This window comes from Lagopus muta, chromosome 2 (genome assembly GCF_023343835.1).
Source record: "Lagopus muta isolate bLagMut1 chromosome 2, bLagMut1 primary, whole genome shotgun sequence".
Classification (NCBI taxonomy): domain Eukaryota; kingdom Metazoa; phylum Chordata; class Aves; order Galliformes; family Phasianidae; genus Lagopus; species Lagopus muta.
In genome coordinates, this window is record NC_064434.1 from 85,274,458 (window position 1) to 85,295,979 (window position 21,522).

General features: G+C 36.9%; 1 protein-coding gene across 8 annotated transcripts in view; it reads left to right on the top strand.

Annotated features, from left to right (window-relative positions):
• The window catches only part of THADA (THADA armadillo repeat containing), a 301,092-nt gene that overhangs the window by 118,998 nt on the left and 160,572 nt on the right, over positions 1 to 21,522 (top strand). For all 8 annotated transcript variants that reach the window (XR_007374803.1, XR_007374804.1, XR_007374802.1 and 5 more), the window contains one exon: positions 8,350 to 8,518. Coding sequence is in view for 4 of the 8 variants with exons in the window: in XM_048934787.1 (XP_048790744.1) it covers positions 8,350 to 8,518 (169 nt within the window). In the remaining 4 variants the exon portion in view is untranslated. The remainder of the gene's footprint in view (positions 1 to 8,349; positions 8,519 to 21,522) is intronic.

Consider the following 21,522-nt stretch of genomic DNA (forward strand, 5'->3'; position numbering starts at 1 on the left):
TAACAGCCCTCCGCTAAATCATGTCCCTGAGCACCACATCCAAATGGTTTTTAAATGCATCCAGGGATGGTGACTCAACCACCTCCTTGAGGAGCCTATTCCAGTGCTTAACAACCCTTTCTGTAAAGAAGTGTTTCCTAATATCCAATCTAAACTTACTGGTGCTACTTAAGGCCATTTCCTCTTGTCCTGTCACCAGTGAGAAGAGGCCAATCCTGCTCTCACTTGTAAGCATGTCATTGAAGAAACTCCTTGGAAAATATAAATAGAAACTGAATGTCTTTCTCCAAAATTGCTGCAGTTATTAAAGAGACACAACTTTCTTGTGGAGAATTTTATAATTAGCATCTTTCTGTAAAATGAAGCAGTTACTTCAAAATCCCTTGATGCTGTCCTGAATCAGGAACTGGAGTTGGCGACAGTGGAGAGTGCTGGCCCTCTACTACTGCTTGCTTTCCCCTTCCATGCACCCCTAAATAGTACAGTATTATTTTTGTGCTCATGAGCTTGTCATTGACAGACAAAGGTAATTACTCTCACACAGTTGATGAAGCACAATAGCATGGAAGGAGAGAAAAATTGTATATGAAAAGGAAAAAATTTTTGTAGGATGGAGGAAGGGTACTGAAGACTATTGTTAGCTGCTCTGTTGCCATAAGTCACTCTAAAAAAAAAAAAAAGTTTGAGAAGGACATGAAAACTGTGCATCAGTTGTGAAAGCACTGCTGGATCAAATTCTTTCTCTAACTTGAAGAAAAAAAGAAAAAAAAATCCTAAGGCCTTGATTTCACATACATGTAATGTACTTTAAGCTTCATTCAGTGGATAAATATGCTAACATTTTGTTGAGTTCTGGTTAAATCATTTTCAAATCTGAGCAGATGCCAATCTAGACGAAGAAGCATGGTATAGAAGGTTTTTCTCAGAATTTAAAAGCAAAATATGGGTTTCTATTATAAGAGATTGTATACAGTCAGTGAAGACACAGAGGTTCAGTGTTCAAAGTATGGATTATATGTTTTGATTTATACTAAATGGTATTCAGAGGTTAAGTATTGTCAGATACCAACAAGTGTAGAAAGCTATTTTTTAAATGCAGTTAGTCAAAATATGAAGTTCTCATAGAAGTGAGAGCTTGAATTTCAATCTTTTTATCTCTAGTTTTGTTTTGTGGTTTTTACTGGTCAAAGGGAATCAGTCTGTCTTGACAAATACTTGCCTGAAATACAAAATTCTGATGGAACTGCGTCCATTTTATTTCTGTCTATTTATTTTCACTCATGTTCACAAATTCCTTGCATGTTCCTTCAGTCTTCATTACTGCACTCACTTTACTGCAGATAAGAGGTACTATTGCAGTAGTTCATGTCTTTTGCTTTTGAACAGCAAATTCAATTATGTAAATAAGCATACATAAAATTGTGATCTTAAAATATTAACCTTTGTGTAGTAATATTGCTAATCATCAACTTACATGTTGTAGGCGCTTTGAAAATAGGTGTATGAAGTGAAAACAATCACCTCTTATTTTATGTTCTTAGAAAGTAGAGTACTTGAATGTGAATGTGGAGGCTCCCTAGGAGTCATAGTTGTCTTATTTAATAAACCTGTAAGAACTCACTTCTGAAGGAAATAGACATGAGTAAAGAAAGCATTACTATTCTACAAGATGTTATAAATTCTACTGATTAATGATGTTACTTGCATTTGGGCATGCAGCTTGCTTTTTTGGGAAAACTTTATTGTTAGTGACTTATGCTAATTAGTTTTATTGCTCTGTGTTGTGTTTAAGTAACTTTGGTTCAATTATGTCTGGTCTGCCAAGTGTCTGGTTCTGTTTTGCTAAAAGCCCTGTGACAAAGCCTTCATAGGCTTCATTGCAGTTATGTCTGGGGCAAGATGAAGCAACAATATTACTTACTTTGCAAGTAAGTGTACAATTCTACGCTGAATAAAAATCACAGGAAGTGGGGGAATGAGCAAGATCTGGTGCAAGGTATCTTCAGTTTGTTTGGGAAGTCATTCACTTAAGTCTTGTTAAAATTGTTTATGAATTTGGTTAAAGGCAGTTTCTCCTATTTTCATACATGTATAGTTGCACACACAGGTATAGTACACATCTTGTATCTGACTTGAAAAGAGTTATGACTTTCTCTAGGCTAAATGTGAGTATCCTTTGGTAAGTGGCTAAGCAGGTTAGTTGAGTGATTGTGTTAGTGAGCTTCTTCTGTCATTCACCTCACTTTTTTTGTGTGTGTGTGTGCTTGGTATGGCACCAGTAGGAGAATTAATGTTAAAACTTGCCTATTTCCAACTGTCATTACTGTAGACTGGAAATCTTATCAGTGGTATGATAAGCAAAGTGTTTTTGTGGGAATGTGTTTTCATATTAGAGATGAAAAATACTACATGTGGTTTTTGTAGCTATGCTGTATTAAAATAGCTGCTATTAAGATGTTTGTAAAAGGATCTCCTTCGGTTTCTGTATCAAATGCACATTTTCTTGGTCTTTGCTCTCTTTTTCTTCTACTTTATTTATTTATTTATTTTTCTTTTTAATGTGTTGTCTGGTCAGTGTAACTGCTTAGCATTGCTATTGTCTGGGATAATTTATTACTTCGAATCTCTGTGATATTCACAGCAGACATTGATCCATTGGAATGCTCTGTTTTTGCTGGAAGATGCTTATGAGTCCATCCTAACAAGGCAGATATCCTTCTGAATATAGGCAAGGTTCCCAAAATACACCTGCTTTTGAAGGCATATGAAAAGGAGCAATACATGCTTCTAAAGCATATGTTGTTCTTTGTATTCTTATTGCTTTGTGCATTGTTTTGTAGTGTTGAATATTGTGAAAGTAGTTTTGAATTTTTGGTTTAAAAAAACTTTTTTTTTTTTTTTAAGTTGTGCCTTCAGGCGTAAAGTGGAGAAGTACTACTGATAAGGAATGGTTAAGTGAAATTATCAAAATGACTTTTCTTAGAAAAGACTGTCTTGGTAAAGTCCCCTCTCATGTCTGTACACTTTTTTTTTTTTCTTTAGTGTTCTTTTTAAGCCTGCTAGTTTGAACAAAAAGGAAGGAGAGAGTATTGCTTGAGATCTACAATGGAAGTTCTGCATATTTGGGGTTTAATAGAGAAAGAGAAATGCATTTCCCCTCTAAGCGTAATGATAAATAGTTTAGCATTTTTTCACTTTGATTAAGCTCAAATTGTAGTGATAGAGAAGATTATGAAGTGCCTGATCGGCAATAGACTGCTCAAGACTTCTAATCCAAAAGTTAATGTCCAATTTTCACGTTCTTTGCTGTAATCTATGGCCTCTTCTCTTAAAGTGTGGGCAAGTCCTTTGGTAATTTTCATGGAGCTGATAAGAAGTTTTAAAAAATACTGCTCTTATATTCTTGTTTACAATCAACTGACTCATTCAGGATATTTTCAAGGTGCTGATCTTTTATTTACATACATTCAACTTCCGTTTTGTAGTTTAAAACAGTGATTCAGTCATTAAGACGAAGTATTCCATCTCCATTCTTTTTATTTCTACTTTGTTACTGTGTATTTTTTTCCATTACTCTGCAACTTTGAAGCTTCCTAAGGACTTCTCAAAAATTATCAAATCTGAAATACAATTTTATTGGAAAACACTGTAAAAAAAAATGTTCCTTTTATGTGAGTTTGAGTTAAAAGGTCATATAAGGAAGCTCTTCCTTCTAGAGCATACAACAAGTTAAATAAACCTATGCTGAATTTAGCTACTGAGGACAGTATTTACTTACCTTGATGGGAATGCAAGAAGAGAGACACCACTTAAATTGTTTCATCGTGTTCTATAGCAATTCTGTAGAATTTGAAGAGAACATATTTCTCTTCATCTGAAGTTTACACATAGTGTAAGTATCTATTTACTTATGTGCATGTTGTAGAGATCCTGGTTTATTGGCTGACTGAGTCACAGTACCTTGAATTTCTGTTGTTGATTCAGCTTGACATGAGTTTGCTTCCTTTTATAATAACCTTGGTTATGATCTTGGTAGCAGGATGGTACAAATGTATCTGGTTTCCTCCCAGAAGGCTCCTGAGAGCATATACTGAAATGCTGCATCGAGCTCTAATTATTCTCTTGGATTGCTATGTTCTTAATTTCAGATTAAATCACAAAAAGATGTCTTTAGACCAATTACAATACAGGTTTCCACAGTTAAATAAGATTTAAAAATTAAGTGCTTTTGGTATTTTAATTGCTGGGGTACAACAAATGTATAACAAGAGGGAAAACAAATGTGTTTCCTTTAAAGAGAGACTCAAACAATGCAATCCACAAATACTTGGGCATATATATATATATATAACAGAATACTTTTTATATTCCAGGAAACCTTGTGCTCGTATTAATGAGTAGGTACTGTCCTGCTGATATGTTAATTGTGTGGAAACTTGAGTTTCTTTTTAATTCTTCTTTTTGCATCTCTCTTTGCTTGGAAACTTGTAAAACTACTTTTAAAAGTTACTGAATTTACTCTTTTGGGAATCTTTCGATGAAGATAGCTGGTCTGATGGGCATGATCTGAGACCCCTTCTGCAGAATGTTGCTTTTCTTCATGTTCAGTTCTACTTTTGATTTCATCCCGTTTTCATGGCTGCACTTCCCAATGCTCTCTTCCAACACTTTGTGAAGTCAGCATTTGTGAATGTATTTCAGCTGAGAGCAGGATTATGATGCTGTGATACTATCTTTGTGACTGCAGGAACAACTACCTGCATCATTAATAAATTATGAATTAATAAGTAGTGAACCATTCTGTGCATCTGTGAACAGATCGCTGTGACTATATCCAGTAAACTTGGAAAAAATGTTTTTGTCTTTGCTCATTCTTCCTCAAACAACTATAGGTATTACTTAATGTAACAGCTGTATCACTTCCAGCTACATTTATGGTTTTTTAAATAATTCCTACCAATTTGTTACTGTGATACTCATATTAAAGGCAATCCTTACTCGCTTTGTTGATCTGCTCAGTATGAAGTCTGTTGAGAGGGCGTAATAAGAAAGGGAGATAAACACATAGGAAACACCTGCAGATTTTTTTTTTATTAATAAAAGCATGAAGATACATTTATTTGCAGCTAGCATTTTGTTGTTTGTAGCTAGAGCGAGCAATAAATTAAACACTTTGAAGTCTGCAGAGGAGTGCAGAATCCTTCTGTGCCTTATGAGAGTTGCTCATATAAATTATGTCACTTAGCAGCTTAGTTCCTGATCTGAATGTTAACACTGGACAGGAGCAGTGGAAATCCACTGAATCAACAGTTACATAAAGTGAAAACTGCTCAGATTTATTGGCTTTTTGTTCTTGATCGTGAACTGTTTCAAGTAAACAAGTTTACATCTAAAACCTCATTCACCTGGGTAAACAGCACTAAATTTAAAATGGAATGCAACTTCAACAGTTGTAAATGGTCTTGAGGATTTAATAGATCCTTCCTTAGGGATCTTGCAAACTTTCTTTGCTACTTGCTACCTTGTTATAAAATTAGACTGACACGTTACATTATTCTACACATTATAACATTTTAGCTATTTCTTAGATTTGAAAATTTACTTATACATGAAGTGCATGTAAAGAAAAGTCACCTGCAGAAAGCATTTTTTATTCCTCCCACTTATTTTTCAAATAAAAGAAAATTGTTATTTCAAAGACAGGTGTACACACACATGCACACTGCCTAATGGGAGTGAGGTTCTGTGGCTGATGTTTGGCCTGGCCTGGTGAGAACCAAGTTTAAGTTGTGGGATTGGCAGGTGGTCAAGTGGCCCAGACTGAGGCTGCTGTTCCTTTCTGCCACTACTGTGGGGTGTTGCTGCCACCTCACAGGTGATGACACTGCTCAGAGTTAAGTTAGTTACACAGTGGATCTTGAAGGCTGATTTAACTGGAAGGCACTGCATTGGGCAAGTCTTTTGTCTTGTTTTGCCTGGCTATGTTAGGTCACCTATGAGTGGAATTCAGCAAAAATCAGAACTACCCATTCTTAATCTAGGATGTTGTTGCAAACTATAGAAGAAAAGAGCATTTATCTTGACGTTCTTCTGGCAAACTTCTTGTATGATTGAGGAGTGAAGCCAAATGCCTCCAAAGCATGAGAGAAGCACAGATCAGATGCCTTCAGGATATCTGGAAGTTCAGGGATGGGTGACCTGGCGTGATATCATACGTGTGTTGTTGAAAAGGAGGAGTGCTTTTGAAATGTTATCTGTAATGTTTCTTGGGAGAATGAAAAACAACTTTTAGTATTTTAGGGGAAATAAAAAAGAGAAAAGAAACAGCAAGTGTGTTAACTCCTCTCAGATTTGAGAAGCTATTTGCCATTGTGAAACGTTGTCTTTGTGTTCCCGTATATGTTCCTGTAAATCAGATTTATTCAGCTTCATTGTTCTTGAACTTTATGGTGCTTTTGTTACTTTGTAGTGACTTTGTTAGGAGTACTCTTCTGAGGCTTTCCACAAATATCTAAGTTCAGTGGATATACAATCATACAATCATTAAGATTAGAAAGACCACTACCATCACCTAGTCCAACCATCAGCCCTTGCTTAGGTCTGTTGGTACTGCTCTAAACCATGTCACTCAGTGCTACATCTATCTTTCTCTTGAAAACTCCCAAAAATGGTGGCTCTACCACCTTCCTGGGTAGTCTGTTCCAATACCTCGCCCCTTTTTCTGAGAAGAAATTTTTCCTAATATACAACTTGATGCAACCAGTGCTGCACACTACTGCAGTCTTCCTGGTGAGTAGCGTGAGAACTTTGAGTTTGCATTTGACTTCAGCAGATGCGTAGCACAGCGGCTGGATGATGACTGAATTGCCCTTCATGCAAGCTGAAGCTGCAGGCTTGCATTTTCCTCAGGCACAGAAAGTTGCAGAACTGGGGCTGCTGTGTCTTGGGCCAGTTCTCCACCCACTGGGCAACAAAGCTTTTGTTTTGGGGGGGTGGGGGGGGGAGGAGGATGAGGAGAAGGAGGTTTCTCAAAGTGCAATACCTAACTGATATTGAGAGTCCCAGCTGGACTTCTCTTTGTGGTCTGAGAACAGTCATCTGCTGAGGTTGTTTGATTTGTTTATTTTCTTCTGTTTTAAAACTACAATTTGGGGCACAAAGAGAAGTAAATCTGGTAGTTTTGCCTTAAGCTTCTGCTTTATTCATGTTCAATATAAACACTGTCTTTATAGACCTGGTATTCTGGTAGCTCAGAAAATGTGAAATTGCTTCCTTTATTCTGAATGTATAGCAGTCACTTTTATTTCCATAATAGATTTGATAAAATAACAATCTGGAACAAAATTCAATACATAAAATGCTGTATGTCTATACGTGCATAATACGTATGTGCTAGGCCTGTTGGTTTTTACAAGAAAGGGGAGTTAAAATTAGGTTACCTAAAAATTGTTCTCAACTCCTTTTTTTTTTTTTACTACTAAGAAAAAAACTGCACAGCTCCATTTTAGTTTGTTATGCTGCATTCAACTACAAAACCACTTCTGAATCATGTAGTTTTGGAAAGTACCCTCGCACAACTTAGAGGAAACCCTGGCATTTTCCCCATTTTCCACCCTTCCTTCTGAAGAGTTGTCACATTCCTTGGGAAAAAATAATTTGTGAAAGGTCATGAACAAAACAAAGAACGTTCTGAAGTTTACTGTTACAGCTAACTAAAAGTTGTATGCCCATTGCAATAACAGGACTGCTTGTGTTTGGAAAGAACATCTCTATTTGAGAGTTACATGGTTAAGGAAACATATTATAGCACAAATGAAGGAAAAGCTGTAGACAAACCACTTTTCTGGTTTATTTTCACTATGTAATGGAATAAAATCTTTTTGTTTAAAGATATTGAATTTATTTTTACAAAAGGCTAAGCTGACTTCTTGCATCTGGTCAATACAGGATTAAAACTTTTCATATGGAACAGAGTAACTGCTCTGTTTTTGCATCATGTTGTGAAGAGCCTACTCTTTGCATTTCCTTTTCAAAGATGATCTTCCTAAAAGTTATTCCCCAAGGGAAGATGTGGGAGGGTAGAGAATAGAATGTGCTACCATAGTATGGGGGTGGAAATTCCAGCTCAGAACATGGCTCAGTACTTCCTTCAAGCAGTATTTCTGTGCTTCAGGCTCTAGTATGGCTTATGTTTCTAGGACAGTAGTCTTTCACTGCAGCTGAGAAAGTCTAAATTTGACTTGTGATAGGTGTGTTGTGTATTATCCTTTGTTTTATATTCTGTGGCTTTTAGCCACAACAGTGGATTGCATCTGGATGACAAAAAATATGTATTTCTCGTTTTTCTAGGTGTGGGCATTCGCCTGTGTACCGTTCACGTGAAATGTCAGGTCGGGCCCTTGTTCCATTTGTTATGATAAATGAAGTGCCACATACAGTACTGTCATTGCTGAAGGGGCTTCCAGATTCTACCAGTCTTTGCATACGACAGAATAGCATTCATGGAACACTTCTTCAAGTAAGTTTCCTATTGTGCTTTTTCAGTCAGATGTTTTTTGGTTGTGCTTTACTGTCAGATAACACGCAGTGAGTTGTACTGAGTGTTCAAACATGTTTAAATATTTTAAAGTTGATTCTCTCAAACAATAAGATGTAGAATGCAATTTTCAACAGCCATTAGAAGGCTGCAAGTTATAAATATCAACATTTACATTTCATGTAATGCTTCATCTCTGGAGATTACAGTGCTTTGAGAGCAAATATCTTTATTTAAACGTATCTACAGAGAGATCTGTGTGACTCACTCAATCACAGAGTAAATCTACAGCAGAGCTGAACTCCAAGTACTGGTGGTATTGTAGATACTGAGACTTGCTACTTACCTATGTGTTTACTTATTACTTGATTTGCTGTTCCTGCTACACCATCAACTTCCTGTCACTTTGCTGTGCAAGATATGATAAGCTTTATATTGTGTTCTTCTGAAAACATGGGAGAACAGCTCACTATCAGTTGGGAATCAGGAATTTCTTCATTCCCCATGTATCATTCCATTGGTTTATGGCAGTCTGTTCAGTGTGTTTGATTTTTAAGCTATCAGTGTAATAAGTTACCCATTTTTATTGGCTGTTTTTCACAAGCAACTTTCCAACAAAGGCGTATTATATGCGTTCAGCTCTGTTGGTCTGCCTTAGTTGGCAGTCTGTGTTGGTACACATTCCCATTGTCACATGTGGTGATCTGCGGGTTATTTGTAAAGCTTTTCCAGCATATTATTTCCCTTTCAAATCATGACCTTACAGGCAACCTGTGATAAGGAAATGAGTATAGTCTCTCTAGAGGTGTTTTTGCCAACTTTACCTGTATCCCAACATGTTGATGATCAGCTTATTTCTAATGTACATTGACTGACTTAATTGGAAGCTGGTAATTTGTTCAGCGTTTTAGAAGTTGGTTTCATTTCACTTCTTCAGACAGGTATTTTGATGCTTATGAAAGTAGCTGGATTGGGATCGGAGGAGTTCATCAGATTTGCATTTGGTAGGTGATAAGTAACAGAGGAGGTCATCCCAGAGTGTGGGATGATTCTGTAAAGTCTTTCCTGACGTGAATGTCAGTCCAGCAGCTGTGTAGTAGGGAAGGGCATTACCACTATCAGCCACCAGTGAGTCACAAAACTGGGGTCCCCATGAAAGCGTTAGGAAAAGAGGTTGTTCCAACAGAGGTGAAAGAGTTTTATCAAACTGAAAAATGATTATAACCCTTGTAATGAGGGCATGGACTGACCAGTGTATAAAGCCTCTGCTGCCTTTTTAGTGACCTAGTAGAAAAATAATAATGGGGAGTTGGTTCTGAAACTGTCCAGAGGTTGATTTTTTAATTTTTTTTCTAAGCAAGTGTTGCTAACAAGATTGGATTTTCTTTTCCATTTCTGTGAGGCAGAAGATATTGTCAGAATGTGATTTTTTTTTGGTCAGTTTTGAGCAGTTATTAGGGACTGGTACAACTGCAATGACACCAAACTGAGCAGTGTTGTGCATACAGCAAAAGGGATGCCATTAAGAGGAACTTAAACTGGAAAGGTGAGCCCTTGAGAATCTAAGGAAGTTCTACAAAGCGAAGTGCAAGGTTTTGCACTTGGATCAAGGCGATCCCAGATGTGTATACAATCTTGGAGGAGAATTCCTTGAGTGTAGGCCTCTGAGGAGAATTCAAGGGTCTTGGCTGATGAAAAAGTTAACATGAGACAGTAATGTTAGGACCCAGCTGGAGTACTGCATCTGTGCCTTGGGCCCCCAACACAGGAAAGATGTGGAGATTTTGGAGAGGGCCTGGGGGGGGGGGCTGTGCACAAAACTGAGCAAGGGCTGGAGCACTTCTCCTATGAAGACAGGCTGAAGAAATTTGGCTTCTTCAATCTGGAAAAGGGAAGACTGTGGGAAGACCTCGCTGCAGCCTTCCAGTATTTAAAGGAGTTTATAAACTTAAGGGAAGTCAGCTTTTTACAAGGGTAGGTAGTGATAGGACAAGGGTTAATGTTTTCAAACTAAAGGAAGGGAGATTCAGATTAGATGTTGTTAGTTAGTGAGAGAGTGGTGGGGTGCTGGAACAGGTTGTCCAGATTGTGGTTGCCCCGTTCCTAGAGATATTTAAGGCCAGGCTGTATGTGGCCCTGGGCAATCTGATCTAGTACTTGATCTAGTGGCTTGCAACTCTTCTTGCAGCTGAGGAGATGGAACTTGATGATCCTTGAGGTTTCTTCCAACCCAAGCTATGCTACGATTCTATGATTCTGTAAATCTGTGAATTGTTACTGCACTGGGGAAAGACCAGTGCTGTCAGAGTACAATATTCTTTGAAATTGTACAGTTGATAATGATCCAGTCATGTCTGATCTCTCACATGTGTCTTGGGCTTTGCTTTTACGATTTGTGAATCAAAGTTGCATGAAGTCTTTGTTTAATTCTTAACAAGATGTAGTTTATGACTGAATTGCTGAACTGATTTGCTAGTTAAAAATAATAAATATTAAGAAGAAATGCTGATGGATGATAGGTGCACATGTTATATCCATAAAACACTGATAACACGCAGTTCATTGCATAGTTATTGTGCACCTGCTGTAAGTTGGAGTACAAAACAAAGTCCTGTGACTTTCAGGATGTTGGATGCATGGTATCAGTTTCCTCTTTATCAATGTAAGATGGAATTTGCAAAGTCTTATTGAATGGTAAATGATGTTATGAGATTACTTGTTAAAGCACTGTTTCTCTGAAGCCTTACTTAAAGAGAGCTTAAGGCAATAATCTGGCTGTGTTCAAGGGTGTACTGCATTTCCATGACACGATAGAGAATTTATCTTCCTTTCTGATATGGAGATCTCTATGAAAAGGAGGGATGTCTGTACAATACTCAATAACATTTTGACTTTTTCCAGTAATACAGGCCAATATATGAAAATAGAATCCAGTTAATTTAATTTCTTCAGTTCATTTTAGTCAGAAGTTGACGTAAGTCCACTGCCTGATTTTTCTTTCAGTATTCATCTGCTGTCAAGACTTGAGCAGGAAAGTTGGAATTGCTCAGACTTAAAGCTTATGTGGTAGTGCCAAATGTAATAGATCATGAAGGTATATTACAGTTATGTTTCAGCGTTATGCAATTGCTTCATCTGTTGCAAGCCAAATGTTCATTTATAGAAAAATTGTTTGAAAAAATTTCAGAATGCAGTGCTTGTCCAAACATGGTCTGTTTTTCAAAGTGTTGAGATTGACACAGAGTTTGACAGTAATACAAATGTGTTGTGTTTAACTTCAGTCCTCTGCATTACCCGAAAACACAGCTTTTGGTCCTCAGTATGAGAACTGTGGTTCAATTTATGTACAAATATAAATGTGCATGAGGATAAAATCTAATCATCTTTTATTCTTTATGTAAGAATTATTTTGAAGAAAGTGGAAGAAATACTGTTGTTCTATAGCTCTTATGAAACTGATGATATTTTACAAAGGATTTTAAGTAAATATGTCAAGACAAAAAAAAACTCCTTTTCTCCTTAGTTTTTCTTCTGTGAATGTGGTTTCTAATTCTCTGCTATCCAAACAGTCATGGGGACAGGGGAGAGACTTAGGTTTGTAATTCATGAGAAAACGTGGAAATCATCTGTTGGCCTTTTTAAATGATGAACTATTTCTGGGTTTCATTAAGATGTAGTTTTTTGCTGGATCAGTTGAAAGGAAGAGTTCATCCAGAGCTTATTGCAGAAACTCCATTATGCTTAGAATTTTTTATTTTTTTTATTTTTTTTTTTACTTTTGGCAGTTGCCAAGGATCTTATAGTAGTTGGGAAGATTGTGAAGGGATCCTTACCAGCAGATCCATGAGAGGGCAGAATCTGCTCTCCTGATGCTCAGAGCTGAGTGATCTTGCTTTTTTCCCCTCCATCTTTCTCTTCTGATATTGTACTTCACTGTGCCATGGTCCCTGCAACTAAGGCTACCTTCAGCCTTCACACCTGCAGTGAGTTAGCAGAGCACTTCTTCTTGCCTCCTTTTGTCAAGAGGCTATCACTGATTCTTTCCAGGAGCCTTCTGGGCTGTTTGTGCTATGCTATGCTTGTCATCCAGCAGACCATAAGAATCTAGTGGAATCTAGCAGAATCATTGTGAGAATCTAGACCTGTAGACCTGAAGCTGCTTCTAGCTGCGTGCAGAAGGCCTCATTCAGTAGTTCCTTCTGGACAAGCAGCCTAGTGCAGGTGCCCACTACGTCACCCATGCAGTGATGTGTTCTCAAATCCTATTTGTAAGCTCTCTGCTAGCCCGTCACCCATCCCAGTCAGACTTCTCTGCATTCCAGCTCTTCTCTCACGTGAAGGATATCTCCATCTTCTCATCTTCCCAGCCACTGTCTGCAGAGCCTGTATTCCTCAGCACTCCAATCACGTCAGCAATCCCACCATGTCTCTGTGATCTCAACAAACTGCACAAAGTCCTAATTCCTGTAATTCTTGAATCTCCTTGTTTGGTGCTTTAAAGCAGATGAAAGTTGTAGGATGCCTGAGCATTGTTTGTCTGGGGAACAATCCAGCACCTTTAATTCATCCAGTTGTAGTTTACTTATGATGATTAAAAACTCCCAAATCTGTCAGATTGGTTTTCCAAGCAAAGCAGGCATTAGTCTGCTGCTTTTGTTTTTATCTTGTGAGAATCAAGCAACATGATTGACGCTGGATTTCAAAGGCTCTGCTGTGTTCATAGCCCTAGACTCTGTTAGCAGAACAGGAGAATAGGGCAGTAAGACCAAGGCTTTCAGTCACAGTTCTGTGCTCATTAATTTCCAGAAATCTCTCTCACATTTGTCCATTGAAGAAATCTGTATGTATCCTTACAGACTCTTTATATTGAGAGTAATTCATAAGGCTGCTGCAATTAGTCATGGAACAGATGTAATTAAAATTGAGGTTTCTTGAGGTCCCCCAGATGTGTGTCTGAATCAGTGCTCCACTTCCATCAACTGGTGGACTGATAGCACAAACACAGGAAAAATTATAAAACAGACCTAGGAGCTATAAAAGCACATGTGGACTCTCTTAGCTTAGACTGCTCCTGAGCCAGAGATGTATGGATGTGACTTTGAAGAGAAAAATGAGAAGTTCATGATTACACTGATGAATATAACCAGTTTATGATGAAAACATCCATAAGTTAGGTAATTATCCAGAACAAGTACCAAGACAGATTGTTGTTGATGGAAATAGAACCTGCTAATGAATGTGAATGCCTTTTTACCTCCTTTGAGAGGAGGAGAATATTAATTTAAGTTGCTACAAAGGAAGGTCAAGCTCCAGGTATTTGAGATTGCTATCAGTCTTACATTTTATGGGTTTAATACTTGGACGTTTATGCAGAGGAATAAAGACAATTAAAATAAATATGAGCTTTTGAAAATAAATCAGAGAGGAATGGTGCATGAAGAAGATCTAGCAAGCAATCATAGAAGTTTTATTACAGGACTGAGTAGGTAATAAAACCCTACAGACTCCAATGGCTAGGGTGTGTGATTATGATAACAGAATACAAATTACACAAATATATTTTGAAAGTTGTTCTTGAATGTAGGCTCTTGTAGCTTGGTGGAAGAGATATACTATGCTATACTACGTACTTGATGTAAAATCCTTGATGTGGATTACAAACAGGAGTGCCAGTGACCATATTTTCTTCTGTTTTGTTTTGAACAAAGGATCACTAGGGTCTAAAGGAATGAATGGGGAAGTGGCATTGTTTATTTGGCTTTATTCAGTAGCATAGAAACATTAACTATGGTGAATTACTTTTTATTTAGCTTGATAATAATGTTTGATGCATAGCAGTTCTACATATGCATATAAAAACTCAATGTAGTAAATAAATGTTACATTATCTGCTGATCAAAAAAAGAAACCTGCTACAATTAAATGTTTTCCAATGAAATTTTCTTCCAGCTGTTTCTTTTCCAAGTTCATTTTTTAGTGTTCAAGATAAGCCTTTAAGATTAGTATAAAGAGAAAGGAAATACTGATGTCAAGTTGAAAGCATACTCGCTTATGTAGCTGGCAATTACAGAACAGTTGTCTTATTTTTTCATGTTGTGAATTCATATTAACTGTTGTACTGAGGGGATGTGCTGATACAAGGAGGCAGGGAGGATCTGAGAACAATATTTGTATTTTGTATTATTATTTCTACCTACCTGTATTTTCTGAATGTAACAGAGATGTAAATAAGTCACAAGCATGGGAGCAGACAGCCTGTGGGAGAAAATCACAGGTGAAATTTTGCCAGAAGTTTTCTTACAGCTTGATTTTTTTTATCGACCTTCTGTAGTACTGCTAATTACAGAGACAGATCTGCTAGTGGGATGTAACTTTGAAGTTGCTTTAACTGTAATTAGCAATGCTCCCAAATGTTGTTGTTCTGGTTTCCGAAGACACGTTGCTGGTTATTAAAAGGGCATAGATATATGTAGATTTTACAACTCTGTTAAATCCTTTCATTCAGTTTCTGCATGGTTATTGAATTCCTTCCTACAACTGTGTATTTGCAGAAATGCTATTGTAGTAAAATCTGTGTTTACATACTTGAAAAAACACAAAAGAAAAAAAAAGGACTTTAAGAAAAACTTTAACCTTAAAAAAAAGAGTGTGGTTTTAGTGCAAAGCAAGTTATATTCATCGATTAGTAAAAGGGAGGCTGCTGTTTTTAATTGATAGGTAAATATAGTAAGGGCTAGTCTGGGTTGTGCTGGGAATTGTGTGACAGTTGCCCCCTCTGTAAAGCTGAGTGGTGCCACTCTCCTGTGGATCCAAGCTCCTGCAACTCGTGTCACTGCTGCCCAGTACAGGGGCTGTGGGGTGCGTGTGTGCAGCTGCGCTATGGACAGCATCTAGTGTTCAGTTACAGCTGTAAAACATCACCAGTCCTGTGGCTTTGTCCTGGATAAATGTGCAGTGACTGAAAATGTCAAATACTGTTGTGGCTACGTAGAAAAACCTTTATTAGGTGTTAAGATTAAATTTAAGGAAAGAGAAATTCTCCTTTAGGTACATTTTTATAATGGATAGACTACTTTTTCTTCAGACAGAGATGTTAGAAAAGAATATTGTTGGCACAATATCCCACTTACTACTTCTTGAGGCACTGGATGCTTAACTGGATGTAGGCCTTCCAGAACAGCAGTTGACCTGTTATGAAATCTAAATTTTTTTGTAAGTGTTCATTTCTGTGCTGAAGTGCATATTTCTCACACCTGTTTTGTATTATGAATCTTTAAGTATCCCTCATGATTAGTCAGGAAAGCAATACTATCACTCTGTCACAGACAGAGGATGTTTTTACAGTTGGGAAGGGAAAAGTTGAAACTTGTAAAATGTACTGAAGATATAATATTCTCCTAAGTGGTGCAGTGGATTAATTTAGTACTACACGGAGTTCATTTTTCATCTCTAAAAACATGTTTTCAGTCCCACCCGCATAGGACTTTTTCTCTCCCTTTTGATCTAGAAACTGTGTCGTTAAAACTTTCAGAGCCAAAAGAAAGATAATCCTGAATATACTTCCTGATACACTTTTAAAAATACCTATCCATTATAAGTTCTGACTGCGTGAGGCTGTATTAAAAATATTTATGAACAGTGAGGGCCTTTTCTTTTTTTTATTACAATGTGCTGTGTTTTCAAGAGTTAAGTCTATAATAAGAAATGTTAAGAGGGGCCTCTCATGGACTTGGAAGCTTCCTCAGCCTGTTTGCAAAGCAGAAGATACGCTCCACAAAAAGCTGAAGCTAAAAAAATTCTGACCTATACTAAAGGTCAGAATGCAAGAATCTCAAATACTGGAACAAAAAAGTTAAGGAAAGAGTAAAGGAAAAGCTGGAAATCTAAGACAGTGAAAGAGAGTAAACATAAAACCGGATTAAGTGACATTCTAAGATCTGAAATTCTATTTTATGTATGTATGAGTCTAATTAGTATTCTTTCTATGATGAAAGGGCACGTTTTCTTTCTTAACTGTGTTTAAAGCCTGCTACTTGTTTTAATTTTTCATTCTGATTTCTGATTGTGTTACAGGCGATTCTTGCAGGAATGTAATTTATCTTTTTCTGTTGTTTTACAAAGTGTTGCAGAGTATCTCATTATGGAAATGGTTACTGTGGTGCTAGAATTTTCTCAGAACAGTTCTCACATCGCTATTTCATTTCAAAGTGTTTCTTTCACTCAGGCTCTGAATCGGAACTGACAGCATACTCTGGATGTTGGTTTTGTTACTCTGATGTTGTTTATTCATGGGCTGAAGAGAAGAATGGGAAATAGCTATCCAGGCTGAGGAAGGATTGTACAGAAATTTGACTGACACAAAGAGACTGCATGGGACAAAGTTTATGTGGGGGCAGGATGAACAAGAAGCTGTGATACACTTATATCTGGTGGAGTTTGATGGGAGGCAGTTCTTATTGTTAGGATCAGTCTGTATGCTTTGCTTGTGGGTCAGGGGCAATGGGGAACAAAGCTCTATTGAAAGAAAATTTGTTTTCCACTGTCTTGTACAATATGCTTGCAGTTTTGCAGCATTGCTGACAAAATGTCAGAAAGTACTGAGCTGCATCACCAGAAATATGGCATCCAGTGGAACTGCAGGCAACGGTTAGTTTTGAAGTACCCCAAAGTACCCCCAGAAAGCATTATCAGGGCCTTGAAACAGCCTAGGTGTGGCCTAACAACAAAGGAGAGCAAGGACTGTGCCACGAGTGTGATAAGGATGCTTCTAAATTTATTACCTGTCAAGGTCCCTCCTGTTCTCTGCTCCTTCCCTCCCAGAATGTTCCAGTCATCTCTGGATCATCAGGGCTGCCTTGATGTTAGTGAGTGTGGAAGCCTCCCACAGGGCTTTCAAGCAGGCAAAGAATGAGGGAAGCCCCTGAAGACACGATAAGCAACTGCTTCTATTCTGTCCTCCCTCATTCCTTCACACACTTGCACTTGTGTTATCTTTCTCTGTTTCCCCTGGCACCACCACTCTGACCTTCTTCCTCCTCCCTCTTGCCTACCCTTGTTTCAGGTGCTTGCTTTTCCATTTCTCTATTCTGAACCATATCCTCTCTTTAAGAGTAGCTGTTGTCCTGGTAGGCCATTGCTTACTTCAGTAGAGTTATTATCGTGATGACAGAGGTGTATATCAGGTCTATTCCTATATGCAGTTGTATTCAAAAGCGTGTAATTCAGATTCAGTTGTCTTCGTATCTACAGTGAATGTTCTAAGTATGTTTTTGGCAGTAAGTCATTCTAACCTGATGTAGTTAATTCTGGTCTGCGATGTGTTGGGTTTTTGGCTTGTGTTTGTTTGTGGGAAAATAAAAAATGGTTGTTGATTTTATTCTCAAATTCACACAGTTATTTCCATAGTTTCAGACAGGTCTTTGTGAGAAGTGGATGTTGTGAAAGGTGTTTATACCTTGGAAATCATCTTTATCCTTTCTTTGATGGAAATGCACCATCAGTAAGATCAGAATATCTGTTTTATTACTAGAAATCACATAAGAATGCATTGCTTAAATATTTAGTTAAATTATTTTTAATTTTTAATTTAAATTAAAGTTATATTGGACATTTGCAGTTGATATTGAGTTTGATTTCCATATATTTAAAATTTCTTAGTACCTTTCCTTCCTTTCCACATTCTAAATGGGTGTATTTGCTGGGCTTTATAACATTAAAGTTGCTATTCTTCAAGGAAAGTAATAGTTTAAGGTAGAGAAAACCAACTCAGAACTTCTTTAATTCACTACAATACGCTCTTAAAGCAAGCAAATTACCTACTATATACACATCTCACACTTGTAAATTACAGGAAATCATTCGGTTGTTTCAGTCTTGTCTCAGTTGTAAATCAGACAAAATTGATGATTAGAGTTAGAAGCAGTAAAGAAATTACTTTTTTCCAAAGAAAATATAAATTTAGCTATTACTGAATGTGTTAGACTTGTGTTTTTTTTCTACTTTTTGAATTATTGTATTGTGTAGTGCCATAAGAAATTCCAAGTAGAACCTTTGCTCTTTGAAACAGAGGCATTTTTTAACCTTCATAGATTTAAGATGTGAATAGGAATTTGTAGACCATACAGTCAACATCTTAAGTGAAGAACCTTTATGTTTTTTAGTTCATAGTGATACAAAAGTAACTGATGTAATCAGGGAAATGGGTGCCATTGTGGTGCTGCCCACTCTGGCCCCCTCACCCCCCCCCCCCCCCCCCCCCAAAAAAAATCTGGAAGATGTAGAGCTGCATATAATAACATCTGAAAGACTTCACATATACGTGTTGCCAAGTAGTTGTTCTGATTTCCTGATATAGCATCTAACAAAGCACATACACTGTATGCCTGTATCCTGTGTTGCAGCATAAAGCTGCAATTTATATAGTCCTGAAGTGTTTCAAAAGAACAGGCCTGTGTAGTTGTCTTTGGGTAGATCAACAGGTGAGTGATTGAGCAGGCAGGATTTCAGACTTCTACTAGTTGTTGCTGTATTAAAATAGTAACCTTGAAAAGAATAAAATGCTTCAAGTGCTTCCAGCATTGTAATACTTTTTTTTTATTCTTTGGTTTTCTGATTTAATCATTCACACATCTGAATTACCATGTGACAAGCATCTATTTCAAAATGAATCAAATTGAATTAGATTATAGAGGTATTATGAAATGATGATGTAATACTCTTGCAACTGTACTTATTTATCCTGGAACATTTTACTCTGTTATATGTATGAAAATGATAGATAGCACAGCATCAGGTGGATTGCACTACCAGAAGTGAAAGAGAGAGGTTATAAAAGCCAAAATCATTTTATGTTTAACTAGTTTGAAAATAAGTAAAATATGAAACCTTAGCATTTATTGATTTCTGGTGAGGGGGAAAAAAAAGCAATCTGTAAAATTTTACTGTGTTTAGCAATAAAAGCATAATACTGTTTTCACTGAAAATAAACAGTTAGCAGCAGTAGTGGATACACAGTATTGGAACTGTAAGTAATGTAACCTCTGCAGAGTTCTTCCATGTTCTTCCTTTTTCGTTTTTGTTAGGAGCCTTCATGTATTCTCAATGGGTAAATTTGCTTTTAAGTTTATATTAAACTTAAGCCTGAATATAACTTACAAATTAACCTTTCAGATAGCTGCATTGAATATGCAGCACTCTTATTTAAAACTCCTGTGATAGTTCTAATGACATAAAAAGCATTTTCAGTGTTGTACAGCATCATTTGTGAGAGTTTTAACAAGTTCATTTTCTGTTAACTTTTGTTTAGACCAAGGTCACAAATTAATGATTTCATCCTACATGTTTTCTAAATTGAATTGTGGATGCTGTTGAAGTTATCATGTCCAGCTTTGAAACAATCAGTGCAGCAAACTCTTGGGTTTTTTATTTTTGGAGCGCAGTAGGCTGTGATATTGACAGATTTCCTCAGAAGAAGAGGTGTTTATAACCACATCAACCTCTGACATTTTTTTTCCATTGACAGTTTGGTGAGTGCAGTTTTGCTAATGTTTTTCCATCAGCCTTTTCCTTTTTGAGTAATATATTTTCCATCCGAGTATTATCTTTTAATTCCCTGGTATTAATAAGGATTAGTAATGACAGCTGGAGGAAAAGTTTAAAAGTTGAGTCAATTGCATGTATTTTTGTGTTGAGTCAGTGTATGACTGGGGCTTATAATGGCGTTATCTACATGGGCTATCCCTGTGGTTTTTAAGAAGCAATTTCGTTTTTTTAGAATTACAGTGCTGCAACTAGCCAAGAGAAACCTCAGAACAATTGTGGTATTGCAATTGTGCAACATACAACACTTTGGAGTGCCCCTAAATGATGGACATTACTAGTCAAAGAAGTGTCGTGGGTATGAAACTTACATAGTCACAAGTTTGTAGCTGTAAATTCTTAATGAAGTTTGTTGGGGCATTTTTCTTTTAGTTAGCATGATTTTGCTGGGAGAGAAGGAAGAAAAAAAAAGTCTTTTGGGATGATAAATGCTAAGTAGTATTTTGTATAGGGACTGACTGACAATGATAATTTGACTGACAGTGATAATTTGAGGAACTTTAAGGTCTATTCTTTCCCACTCTATAATACAAAATTTGCATTCATTGTATTGCTACTGTGTACAATATTAGCTGTAGGAAATCTCTTTGCAGATTTTCTGTAATGAAAGCAGTAGTTATCAATAAGTATTTTAATTTGACCTTTTAACCTGCTTAAGAAAAAGTTTTAACTCAATTGTTAATGTAAGAGAACATTTATCTTTCTTATCGTTAAATACGTAAATAAAAAGGGGGGCTCTCTTTTTGCAGCTGGTTGGTCATCTTGGGGTGTATTATAAAACCAACAAGGCTGATGAAACGCACAGAGGCAGATTCACCCTATTTGTAGTGGGTGAAAAAGGAACTTGGTCTCAAAGTTCCTTGTATTTTTCTACATGCAGTTAACTTGTGGAATTGTGTGCAGTTTCAGCAAACTCCTAGGGATACATTTGTGGATTCTAACTTCTGACAAAGTCATCTTGTTACTTAATTTTTAAGGTTTGAGTTTACTTGAAGCAATCATACTGCAATCATACTTCACACAGTTGCATATGCTTTTTTAAAAAAAAAAAAAATTAATTCTGTAGTAAATTTTACTGCTTCTAAAAAAATAATTCTAATTTACGTGATGACCTTTCCAGTAAATCAGCATATACCATTAGTCCATAGCAAGAGCTGATGATGAGCACAATTTTGGATGTGTTATTCTCAGGATTTAGGACAGGGCACAGCACAGACACCACTAGGACTCTTGAAAGATTCCAGCAGAAAGATAACAAATTATGTGTGCATAAGATCAGCATCGTAGAATGGTTTGGGTTGGAAGGGGCCTTCAAGATCATATATGATCTTGAGGTTGAGGTTGGACATATATTTCCAACCTCACACTAGACCACGTTGCTCAAAGCC